The 13424-nt window shown below is 38.1% G+C and overlaps 1 protein-coding gene across 1 annotated transcript; it reads left to right on the forward strand.

Moving 5' to 3' along the window:
* Positions 1 to 2409: 2409 nt before the first annotated feature.
* LOC100656920 (olfactory receptor 11G2-like) lies at positions 2410 to 3378 on the forward strand. Its single transcript, XM_003421620.3, has one exon. The coding sequence runs from the start codon at positions 2410 to 2412 to the stop codon at positions 3376 to 3378; it is 969 nt and encodes a 322-aa protein (XP_003421668.2).
* The last annotated feature ends 10046 nt before the right edge of the window (positions 3379 to 13424 follow it).

The following is a 13424-nucleotide window of genomic DNA, read 5'->3' on the forward strand; positions in this document are numbered from 1 at the left end:
CAGGTAATCATGCTTCAGGTAGTGATTCTGGAACTCAGGTTCTCTCCATCTTTCACCTTCACCATGCTCTGTTGCATCAGAGATTATCAAGGACTGTGTATGGATAAGACCAGAAGCATTGCACATCCATTTTCCTTACATTCTGCTGACTAGAACTCAGTACCACGACCACACCTAACTGCAAGGGAGGTTTAGAAATGTAGCCTAGACTTGAGGAAGAGGAAAAGGACATGTCTGTGTCACACGACTGATTTCTTAACTTCTTGGTTGACAAATATCTACCCTACTATTTGATGTATATGTAGGAATAGGAGTTTGTAAGGAATGGAGCTAGTTAGCACTGTGGATGTCTGGGTATAGGATCATTCTGGATGTAGTGGACGAGGTCTTTAAACTGCCATTTGGACAATAGGAATGGGAGACTCTAGGTTTAGGATGCCAAGCTTAACAAAGCTTGAAAGCAATGATGCATCTCATGTGGAAAAGCTTTGTTAGCCAAGGGGTAATTTATTATGGTCAGGAGAAGTAACTCTGGAGGAAGCACTACGGTGTTAGCAACCCACAATGTACATGTGTGCACGTGTGTGTGTGTGAGTCCATATATGTATGTATGCACACTCATGTATTTTCATCTTCAACATGGCAATCACTGAAGAGGAAACATACTCAGGTCTGTGTGATGCGTGTTAATTGCCCCCATTGCTCCTGGGGTTGTGGTCTCTAGAGATAGGACCTCAGAATCTGGAAGGGATAAATGATGGGTAATGGAGAGATGCTTGGCAGGTTGTATTCCCTAAGTAAAATCACAAAGGGACGTCTGTGAAGAAAGGAACCAAATAGTGCTTTACCAAAGAGCTAACATCTCAGACCCTTTGGCTGCCTTTAGGATACATGAGCACATGGAGCAGTAAATTCTCTCCTATATCTCAGGGTCCATTTTGTTTCATATATTGATATGAAAAAGGAGTATAAAACTTCATGAGTGTTCTATTACACAATGCTTATCAGGCATGGGATAAAGAAAATATCTTTTGTTAAATTTTCATTTTGTCTGTGCAGATTATCTTCAAAAGAATTCTATTCCTAGAAGACGGAAAAATATGGAATTTTTTTTAAGACTTGGCAATAATTGAGAAGACTAACTGGATTGTTTACTGTTCTCTTTCACACAGATGTCTTCATAGCAAACCTGCGATTGTATGTAAGTTGCAGGAGAAGAAAACTTTGTAAGTAGTACCTACTTCATTTCATGAAATATTTAATATTTAAATTAAAATGATTTTTAAAAAATAGGGTGATGGGGAATCAACTATTCCAACTAATGGCCACCCCCTCTGTGTCAGAATAAAATTGTGCTCCAGAAGGTTTTCAGTGGCTGATTTTTGGAGAGTAGATCATCGGGCCTTTCTTGTAGGGACCTCTGGATGCACTTAAACCTCCAACCTCTTGGGTAGCAATTGGACTTGTTAACCGTTTGAATCACCTGGAGAATCCTTGCTTATTTTATTACCCTGTACCAAATAGTCTTGCAAAACGCTACTTAGATAAAGCTCTGATTATCTTTGTCTTCTAGATCATCTGTTTTCCATTGACTGACAAGCTAAAGCTGAACTAATCAGACTGGTAGGGAGTTTTCTGCCATATGGCCTCATTTTTATCATTTATAATTTACCATTCTCTTACAAGTATTTTAACTGTCATTCTTTTGGACTCTTCCCTGAACATTATTTCTTGTATCAAATCTTTTCTTGGCTCCACATTTTACTTTGGAAAATTCTATCCTTTGCTACCGAGGTCCATTACCCACTCAAAAGCCTTCCCCAATTTTTTCCAACTGAATATAATGTCCATGTCTCTGAATGACAACAGAAAATTTTGTTTTGAATTGTCACATCCTGCTGTTACTGTGTCAGTGGAAGCACATAATGCAGGTGGAGAGATGTTAACATGCACCCCATAATCTCTAGCAGCCCTCCATGAAGCTGACACAAACATAGAAAACATTTTCCTTGCTATGCAAATGAGGTTTCGAGGAAAAAGTTCTGGCATTTCTTCCAAAAAGATTTAAACTCTTAAAATCCCTCTATATAGAAATCCTACAGTAACCTTGTAACTGTTTAAAGTAGCTTTGAACAAAGGGTATTTGATACGAGCTCCATAAGAACAAGGACTTAGCTTGTTTTATTTATTGTTCTTTCTGCATCTCCCAGTACAGTGCCTGGAAATATAATATGTTCAATAAATGTTTATTGAATAAATGAGGAATAGATAGGAAAGGGCAGCCAACCCTTCTCACCTCACAAACTCAAACTGAGGGAAAGAAACACATATCTCTTTACCAGGAAGAAGAAAAGCACTGTAAATATTTCTGTGGTTCTTACTATCTTGTTGCCTTTACAGGTGAGACCAATGAGGATCCTGAAGACCAGTAATATCTCTGGGTCTGTGAGTGAGTTCATCCTCCTGGGCTTCCCCTGCCACAGAGAGATCCAGAGCCTCTTCTTTGTGCTCTTCTCCCTCATCTACCTCCTGACCCTCATGGGGAACTTGTCCATCATCTGTGCAGTGTGGTCAAGCAGGAAACTCCACAAGCCCATGTACATCCTCCTGGCCAACTTCTCCTTCCTGGAGATCTGCTATGTCAGCTCGGATGTGCCCAAATTGTTGGCCAACATCATCTCCCAGACCAAGAGCATCTCCTATGCTGGCTGCCTGCTCCAGTTCTACTTCTTCTTCTCCATGTGCGCTGCTGAATGCTTATTCCTATCAGTGATGTCTTTTGATCGATTTCTTGCTATTTGTAGACCTTTGCACTATCCCACTGTAATGACTCATGACTTATGTGCCCAGTTAGTGGGTTTCTGCTGGGCAGGTGGCTTTCTCTGGTTACTGACCCCTTTGACCCTAATATCTCAGGTGCCCTTCTGTGGTCCAAACACCATTGACCATTTTCTTTGTGATCTGGCACCTTTGCTGGCATTGTCCTGTGCTCCAGTACCTGGAACTACTCTGACCTGTACTATTACTAGCTCTCTCATTGTCATCCTCACTTTCCTGTACATCCTTGGCACTTACTTCTGTGTCCTCAGAGTGGTGTTACAGGTGCCCTCAGGCTCTGGGAGGCATAAGGCTTTCTCTACTTGTGCCTCCCACCTTTCTGTGGTGTCCTTGTTCTATAGTTCAGTCATGATGATGTATGTTAGCCCAGGTTCTGGGGACCATCCTGGGATACAGAAATTTGTGACCTTGTTCTATGCTTTGGTAACACCATTCTTTAATCCCCTGATCTATAACTTCCGGAACAAAGATATGAAGGAGGCATTAAAGAACATTCTGTATGTGCTTTTGTGGGAAATTTCTAAAAGATTCAAGAGTTGAGTTCAATAATGCATCATTGATATTTAGGAAGATGAAAGATCATGAGCCAAATGAGACCATGCTCTTTTCCTTCATTTTAATCTATTTTCATTCATTAGGAAAGCTATTTTGAAGAATTCATTAGGTTCATCATTTAGTTTTAGGAAACTACTACTGTTATGTTCCAGATATGCCTGGAATTACATAGAATTCTCCACTGAAATGCAATTTAAAAAGATTTTCAAATATTTCTCTATAACTGAGCTTCTCGCTATTCTCTTGGTTTTCATTAGATACTGCCTAGTGTATTTCAACGTCCTAAAATCTGTCTTTATCAAAGCAAATTGTTCTTTCTCAGAGCATAGCAACAAGTGAATGTATTGCAAATACACAAACAGTTCACCAATAATATTTCAGACTGAAGAAAACCCTCAATATCACAAACTATTTTTAGTACTATAGTATATCTATCAACAGTAGTTTTGGACACAAACAAATTTCCTCAGTAATATTCTGTTGACTTGATTAACTTTCCACATTTTGCCAATACTATCACTTTACTGAAAAAGCAAACCTACTGCTGTCAAGGCAATTCCAACGCATGGTGACCCCATATGTTAAAGAGAAGAACTGAACCTTAGAGTTTCATTTACTTAATCTTTATGGAAGCAGGTTGCCAGGCCTTTCTTCCATGGTGCCACTGGGTGGATTTGAATTTCAAACCTTTACGTTAATAGTTCAGCACAAGCTGTCTGCACCACACAGGGACTTTTTATCACTTTATTAAGTAGGTTCAAATCTTCCATATGTGGATGCATGAAGGTTGATACTCAGTGTATATTCTAAGCCAAAGAGCTACAGAATGTGTGAGATCTCTGCTAACCAGGTCTTAGGTGCACTTATTTCCATGTAGCTCTGGATAGCTTTCCCTCAGAGGGAGTTTCCTCTCTAGTTCTTGTTTTCTAGCACATTGATTTAATTTACAGTATTGACTTTCATGAGGAAGTCTTGAGCTAAAGCTTGGTTCTAGGGTAACCCCAGCAGTAGCTTTACTTCCAAACTTTAGTCAAACATCCACAGACTCCTGTTATGTATTTTTACATGAATATCCAAATGCCTGAGACTAAATTTGTTAATCTCCTTTTCAGTTAGCTCTTCCCATTCTTATTCTCCAATGGCTCCACTGATTTGTATGATCCAAATTTGAAATCTTAACATTTATAATTCCTCATCTTCTCACCCCGCTTTGAGCTTGTCGTTAAATTCTGCCCTGCAATCCTTTTCTGCTCTCATCAGTTTTGTCCAGGTCCTAGTACTGTATAAGTGTAATGGTGTAATAACAACTTAAATTGTCTCTCTGTCTCTGACATCTCCTATATCAAATTCCAGAATCATCTTCTTAAACATCCTTTCTACCAGTCTGCACACCTATATGTAAGATAAACACCAAATTCCTTAGTTTATAATTCAATGTTTTTCCCAACCTGGGCTCAAATTTTATTTCTACCTTACTAAATATGTGTTCCAATACTTCAGTTGATTCGCTATCTCCAGTCAATGCATTACAGGTTTCATTTTACAACCTGAGCTTGAAACTGTTGTATTCATACCTTGCCCATTTTTAGGTACCGCTCATGCTCTCCGTGATAGGTATGTATACTGAACGTTTAAATTGACTAATAAGCATCCAAATGGAGATTTCAATAAATGATTGGGTATGCAAGTTTCGAGGTAAGGAATGAGGTTAGTAGTGGAGACAAAAACCTAAGAATTATCAACCTATCAATGGTATTTAACACTATTGGGCTCTTTGAGATCAGTCTAATCAGTGTTGCCCAAAAGAAATACAATATGAGCCACATATATTAATTTAAGCTGTGTAGTTGTCGTGTTAATAAAGGTAAAAAAAAAAAAAAAAACACATTTTGTCTAGGTGATAAGTCACTCCCAAGGTTCATCCTTCAGCCAAAGATTAGACAGGCCCATAAAACAAGAATAAAGGGGCACACCAGCCCAGGAGCAAGGACTAGAAGGCAGGAGGGGACAGGGAAGATGGTAATAGGGAACCCAAGGTCGAGAAGGGAGAGTGTTGACATGTCATGGGGTTGTTAACCAATGTCATAAAACAATATGTGTACTGTTTAATGAGAAACTAGTTTGTTCTGTAAACCTTCATCTAAAGTACAATTAAAAAATGAAATGCAATTGAATAACTTAAAATATAATTATCTATCAATTAAAAAATAAAGGTAAAAAAGAAAGACATGAAATTAATTTTAGTATTTTATTTAATCCAATCTATTCAAAATATTGTTTCAATATATACTCTATATAAAATTATTAATGAGATATTTACATTCTTTTATACTAAGTCTTCAACATTTGTAGGTATTTTATACTTACAGCATATCTCAATTAGGATGAGTCCCATTTCAAGTACTCAATAGCCACACGTGGCTTGTAGCTATTGTATAGGACAACACAGCCCAACAGGGAAGATACCTGAAGATTAATTACAGAGCTCAAACAATGATTACAGGTTAAGCAAAGAGGGGAATTGCCTTAATTTTCCAGAATAAAGTCTCTTTGCCTGGAGAGAGCAAGTATCCTCTTATTTCATAGGTTTTCCTGGTTTAAATCCTGATTCGGGTAGGAAAAGGGCTCACTGCCTAGGCCACGTGGTGGTGCTAGTGACCTCAGACATCCATGAAACATCTCTTGGGAAAGAATTTGTCCTGAAGACTTGTATCTTCTGCTCCTATGTCCTTATTTTTTCCATACTCCCAGTTAGAAGCCCTTGAAAAAGCTCAATGAAATTTCCCTCACACTTAGCTTTTTAGTTGAGAGTAGGGAGGTGGGAAGTTTAGCCAGTTGTAGATCAATACTTAAGTAGAAACCAATTTATATACCCCTTCAAACTCAAAATTTATATTTTTATGTGTAAATGCACAGAGAAAGATCTAGAAATATACTCACTAAACTGAGCCCTTTAATGAGGAGACAAGTAGGTGTGTACAGATGTGAGGATTTTCATTATTCTGTAAGTATAATTGTACAGTTTTGTCTTTTTTCCATGAAAATTTACTCATTGTAAAATATGTTATTTGTGTAAGTAAAACAAGAAAGTATAGATAAAATTGATTATAATTCATCCTAGAATACCCAAGCTCCGGTTATTGAAAACTCTACGTATACAACATTTAGATCAAATCAAAAATATTTTATCTTTAGGAACTTTAATTTTACATGTAAACATCTTTTTCAAACACTCTGAAAGCCTAGATGTAAATGAGGATCTTAGTTCTTTGGTTAATTATGGTCCAGGGAGAAACTCTGCTATGGCCCTGATGATGAACTTGCCTTATGAGACATAAGATACTATAACAAGAGTAATTAGAAGGACTGTACAGAGGGACTCTCATAACCTGTTGACCCACTGCCACTGAGGAATTCTGACTCATAGTGACCCTACAGGACACAATTTCAAAGTCTGTAAATCTTTCCACAGAAGCATGCTGCCACATCTTTCTCCTGCAGCACAGCAGGTGGGTTTCAGACTCCCATCTTTCGATTAGCAGCCAAGTGCTCAACCACAGCACCTCTAGGACTTCCAGGGACTCTCATAAGGGCTCAGAAAATTTTCAAGTTTGGTGTGTGTGTGTGTGAGACTGTGCATTAAACTCTGGAATTTCTATGAGAAAAACACTTTCACACACATAAACATATATTTCTGCACACAGTTGAAGATCCATGGACTCTCAGACTAAGAATTTTTAGCTTAACGTTGAAGAGTAACTGAAGAGTTTTCCTGATCCACTCTTCAACAGTTCTAAAAAGGAAGGAAAAACAAGCAACATTCAATTTCACTGTAGCTACTAGAGGCCTTTCCAAATGACGGATGATTTCTTTCCCTTTCCCTGAACTTTCTTTTCTCTTAGAACTCCAAAAAGTGCAGCAATAAACTATAAGCAGCACAGCATCTTTTAACACTACTTAGCCTGAGATGGATCCCTGGTGGCTCCATAGTTAAGAGCTATGCTGCTAAACAAAAGGCCGACAGTTTGAATCCACCAGCCGCTCCTTGGAAAACCTATGGGACAGCTCTGCTCTGTTCCATAGCATCCCTATGAGCCCGACTCAGTGGCAATAGGTTTTTTGTTTTTTTTTTAATCGAGAGATAGTGAATTCCTTAACTACTCATGGAGTCATTTATTACTTTTTCTCCTCCTCTCCCACTTCTCTGCCATCCTATAGGTGGATCATTTAGCTGAATCCTACCTTGTGTAACCTTTAGAGAGAACACAACACAGGGATAGTATGGAAAAGTAAAAATGAATGAGTTGTTAGAGTTGATATTATTCTTTTTTGGATGCCTAGTATTTCAATCCCCTTTTATATTTGAGGAAATTACAATGTTATCTGTATTGGAGCTTATCCTACTACAATTGGAGCTTATATTGCTAAGTATTAGTTCTCCCATGCTTCTTTGCAACTAAGGCATGGGAATGTACTCTTGGCTCCACCAAATAGGTGCCACTATACCAAGTTTTGATTCAGGGGCTACTGATGCAAGAGACAGAAGTAAGAGTCTCAACAAAGTTGCAACATTGGCATAAAAATATGACACTGGGTTAGGTTGCACAATTCTTGAAGTAAAGAAAAATTTTTAGCACAGAAGTAGCAATGGTTCGAACTGTAACATCTCGTGTTGTGACTGTAGTGATGACGGTTTCCTCATCATACCAATTCTACAGGAGTGTTGGGGCATTGATCTTGCAGCCTTAGCCCTTGCCTTTCAGCTCTCAATGATTTTGTGATAGTCTTCTTATCCCATCAATGCATCTTTTACACTGCCCTGCTAAATCAACCACCATCAGCTTCTGTTACATGCAAGTAAGAACCCAGCAGAGTTACATCATGGTAGAGTTACTAACCCTTTTAGGATTGTAAATTGCCGTGAATTATCCTCTATTTCTGTAATGGTTTAGCAAGCTTCATAAATCAGCATTTCTGTTATTGAAAACAGTCCCCAAAAACAAAATAACTTGGGAGGGGACTTTAAGATGTCTATTTTTATATGAGGAGCCCAGGTGGGAAAGTGGTTAAGACCTAGGCTGCTAACCAAAATGATGGAGCTTTGAAGTTCCCAGCTGTACCACAGGAGAAAGATGAGGTGATCTGCTTCCACAAAGATTTCTTTTTATGTTGTAAGGTGCCGTTTAGCCAGTTTTGACTCATAATGACCCCATGTAAAAAGCACAAAGTGCTACTGGTTCTGTACCATCCTCACAATCCTTGTCACAATAGTTGATATGCTTGAGCTCATTGTTGCAGCCACTGTGTCAATCCATCTCGTTGAGGATTTCCTCTCTTTCACTGACCCTCTACCTTTCCAAGCATGATGTCCTGCTCCTGGGACTGGTCCTTCCAGATAACATGTCCAAATTTTATAAGACAAAGTCCCACCATCCTCTTTTGAAAGGAGCATTCTTGCTGTACTTCCTCCAATACAGATTTGTTGGTTCTGAAAGTTCATAATATACTCAATATTCTTCACCAATACCATAATTCAAAGACGTAAATTCTTCTTTGGTCTTCCTTATTCATTGTCCAGCTTTCCCATGAATAGGCGATTGAAAATACCATGACTTGGATCAAGCACACATTTGTCCTCAAAGTGGCATCTTTGCTTTTTAACACTTTAAAGAGGTCAGTTGTGGCAGTTCTACCCTGTCTTATAGGGTCGCTATGAGTCAGGAACAACTTGATGGCAACAGGTTTGGTTTTTTATATTTACATGGGACGTTTGAATATGAGGTCTGGATTGAGTGTTGTCAGTCAAATCATTAGTCTTTTCTTCAATATATAGGAGACAATTACCGACCACCCACCCTCCAAAAAGAGAAATTCTGTACCACAGTTAAAAATAGGAACATTTTAGAGGGCTGGAAGATGATCACATCATGTCAGGAAGTTTTATTTAGTGCTAACTGCCCATAAATTCTTATATTTTGGTCAACAGTGTCTCTTTCCTGGTTTTCCATGTCTATTTTCTGTAACAGTACATGTATGCTCCATTAGAAGCTCAGAAGGTACAGAAACCTAGCTTTGGGTAAGGAATACTTAAAAATTTGGCATTTGTGAACGTGTGTATGTCTTTCTATGTATTCTCTTTAAGGTTGGACATTTAAGAAAAAATCATACCAATTCCTGTTTTCATTTCCTGCACACTGTGGACATCATTCCAATGCTTGGTAGTAAAAAAAAAAAAAAAAAAAATACACATTAAAAAATGTTTCTGTTTTACTCACATATACTAGTCCTTGATCTTTAAATACATCAACTAAATTTTTGTAAGTACAGTAAGTAGATACAATATTCCACTATTGGAGAACTTGCAGTTGGAAAACAAAATATAGTTGATAAATTATAATTACATAAAATAGCATTAGGATAAAAGCCAAGATAGAACTTGGCAACATAAGTCTTAGTTTTGTAGATACAAACTGGATTAAGTTAGTTTCAGGACTTTAAAACTACGTCAAAAAACAGAAATAATACGCTTATGAGTTAAAACTATTCAGAACTTTCCTACAATGGATCTTGTGGATTTTCTATGCTTTTGAGACACATTCTCTGTTTGTAATAAGAGTCACACTTTTATGAGAGTAACAAATCAAACACTCAGACATCTCCAGAAGATGGAGTTTTAAATGAGAAAAATTCTGTACTCCTTAGACAGTAATGTTAGAAAAATTTATATCCTTTCTCTATATTTTTAGTAATTACTTTTGATGGTGCTCTAAGGACTTTCTTTAGTGCATCTTTCATATCTTTGTTCTGCAGGCTATAGATGAGAGGATTAAAGAATGGAGTTGCCATGCAGTAAAACAAGATCACAAATTTCTGTGTCCCAGGATGACTCCTGGACCCTGGGCTCACATACATTACCATGACTGAGCTGTAGAATAGGAACACCACCAGAAAATGGGAGGCATAGGTAGAGAAAGATTTGTTCCTGCCTGTGCCAGTTGGGACTCATAGTACAGCTCCTAAAACCAAGGCGTAGGAGCCAAGAATATAGAGGAAGGTGAGGAAGATAATGAGAGAGTTTACAGTAACACAAATCAGAGTAGTTTTGGGAACTAGGGCACAGGAAAGTGCCAGCAATGGTCCAAGGTCACAGAAAAAGTGGTCAATGATGTTAGGGCCACAGAAGGGCACCCAAGACATAAGAATTGCAGGTATCAGTATGGATAAAAAGCCACCTGCCCAGCACAAAGGTGATAGGTCATTATGGTGGGATAGTGCAAAGGTCTACAAACAGCAAAAAATCAATCAAAGGACATTGCAGACAGAAAGTAGCCCTCTGCAACGCACATGGAGAAGTGAACTGGACCATGCAGCCAGCATAGGAGATGTTCTTGGTCTGGGAGATGATGTTCGCCAACAATTTGGGCACATTAGAACAGACATGGCAGATCTCCAGGAAGGAGAAGTTGGCCAGGAGGATGTACATGGATGTGTGGAGTTTCCTGCTTGACCACACAGCACAGATGATGGACAAGTTCCCCATGAGGGTCAGGAGGTAGATGAAGGAGAAGATCACAAAGAAGAGGATCTGGATCTCTCTGCGGCAAGGGAAGCCCAGGAGGATGAACTCATTCACAGACCCAGAGATATTACTAGCTTCTGAAACATTTTAATCTGTGGAGGGAAGCAGCAGCAAAGACCATTGTATTAACCTTTTTATCTCTCTCAAAAATTACATTTATGTTTTCTGACTCACAGATGCTCCTCTAATGCACCTTTGTGGAAAGGTTCCATATAGTTCTGAATTCAGTAACTCAGCTTCCAAGGATCTGGGTTAGTCCATAGGCATAGGGCTCTGGGAGAATCTGGCTCATTGTGTTATCTTCTGCTCCCATGGCCTCCATTATATCAATCTCCACTTTTTAGAGTATAATTTTTACCAACATCATGTAATATGGGTGCAATCAATTTCGGTTTGCATTTAATTCTTTGATCTATACTTTCAAAATATAAACTCTTATACATCTATCCATTTAACTTATTTTCTTCTTGTTGCAAAAAAAAAATTCTATAGTGCTTTAAAAATTCCCGGGAAAATAAAAATTTAGATACAATCTAGGATTAAATTGAGTTATTACCAAAGGAGTCTTTTACTTACTATGTCATAACATAATATTTTGGGGACATCTCTTTGGAATAGCTCTGTTGATAGAAGCAGGGTGTTGAGTTAGCTGCCACAGATTCCGTTCTAGCGTGTCCATATTAACTTTTTATGCCAGTGATACTAGTTGTCAAGTTGATTCTGACTTATGGCAGCATTTTGTGTGTCAGAGAAGAACTCTGTTGGTAAGATTTTCAGTGGTTGGCTGATTGGTAGATGGCTAGGCCTTTCATCTAAGGAGCATCTGGTGGACTTGAACAACCAACCTTTCATTTAGTAGCCCAGTGCTTAAAAGTTTGCACCCCTGAGCGATACCTTATCTTATTATAGTTTATATTTAACTGCTAAAAAAAGGAACCTAGTTGGATTCACTCTTTTATTAGGAGACTCCGGCTCTCAAACAGAAAAACAGCAAGAGGCAGATGGAAAAACATCTCTTAACTCAAATGTCTCTCATTACTGCGTTCACAATGAATCATCTTACATAAAAGACAATAACAAAAGAAACAAAAGCATATATTTAGCTCTAAAACTACGAAACGAATAGCAGTGTAGAATGTTAGCATCAAAAGGGATCTCAGGGGTTGTCAAGATCAATCTCCTCATATCACAGAAACTGATATGACCAGGCAGGTTAGATTTATCCAACATCATCTTGGCTGTTGGTGGATGAAACAAGCTTGAAATTTAGGTGTTTGGGCATTCACTAAAGGCTTTTTCCCATAAGCCTCTGCTATCATGGTCCTTATTTGCCTGCCAGCTCAGGTGGACCCAAAGTTATACTCTACATGTACTACAGCTTTCCCCTCCTTTAAACTAGATTCCTGTTAATAATGCAGAAGGACTTTAACAAGATTGGCAATAACCACCTTATAAACTCTTTCCTATTTGACCTGCCCTGTGCTCTAAATCCTGGCACCTTTTATGACATGAACTAATTTTTTAGACCATTTAAAGAACATCTGATTTCTAAGATAATAAGTCTAAGAGGTATTAAATATTTGTACAGACACTTAACGTTCATTATTTTCTTAAATTCTACTCTCCCTCCTACAGCTTCAGGGTCATTTAGAAAAATACTTACAAATGCAGCATTGGATGTTATTGCCTCTCTCAGTATGTTCACTGTAAAACCCAAACTTTTCTTCTTTACAGTAGTCAGTTATATATACAACATACTACTTTTTTTTTTTTTGTTTTGTTTTTGTTTTTTTGCAGAGGGGAGGGCGGAGGAAATAGATGTCTTTTTTGTTTTGTTTTCTTTGTTATTTTAGAATTATTTAATCATTTAGATGAAAGTTTACAGAACAAACGAGCTTCTCATTAAACATTTAATACACATATTGTTTGGTGACATTTGCTACACAACACAACTTTCATCACAACACAACATTCATCACAACTGTTTCCACCTCTTTGCTCCTCTCTGGTTATGGTCAAGAAGACAAAAAGGAAAATTATCTGAGAAGCTTCAGTTGGGGGATTCCATTTCCTGATCCAGGTAAACAAGGTGGTGTAGTGTATAGAAGATAAATTATGATACAGTCGCAGAATCTACCAACTTCTACCCACAGCTGTCTTTGAATTTGCTACAGCCATACACATATCACTAATATTTCCTAAGCTCTTACTAGTCAGGCCCTGGTCAAGGTACTTCCACAGCCATTATTTATTCAGCTATCTTCATAACAGCTTTTTGAAGAAGACGTAACTATGCCCGTTTTATAGCTAGGAAAATGAACAGAGTATTCATTTCCAATGACCAGTAAAGAAAGCTCTTGACTCCAAATCCAGCACTTTTTCTATTGTACCCCAGCTGCCCACCACTGACCCCGATCTGGAAAATCACCATCACTTGTAAGCAATTTCCAGA

This window comes from Loxodonta africana, chromosome 10 (assembly GCF_030014295.1).
Source record: "Loxodonta africana isolate mLoxAfr1 chromosome 10, mLoxAfr1.hap2, whole genome shotgun sequence".
NCBI lineage: Eukaryota > Metazoa > Chordata > Mammalia > Proboscidea > Elephantidae > Loxodonta > Loxodonta africana.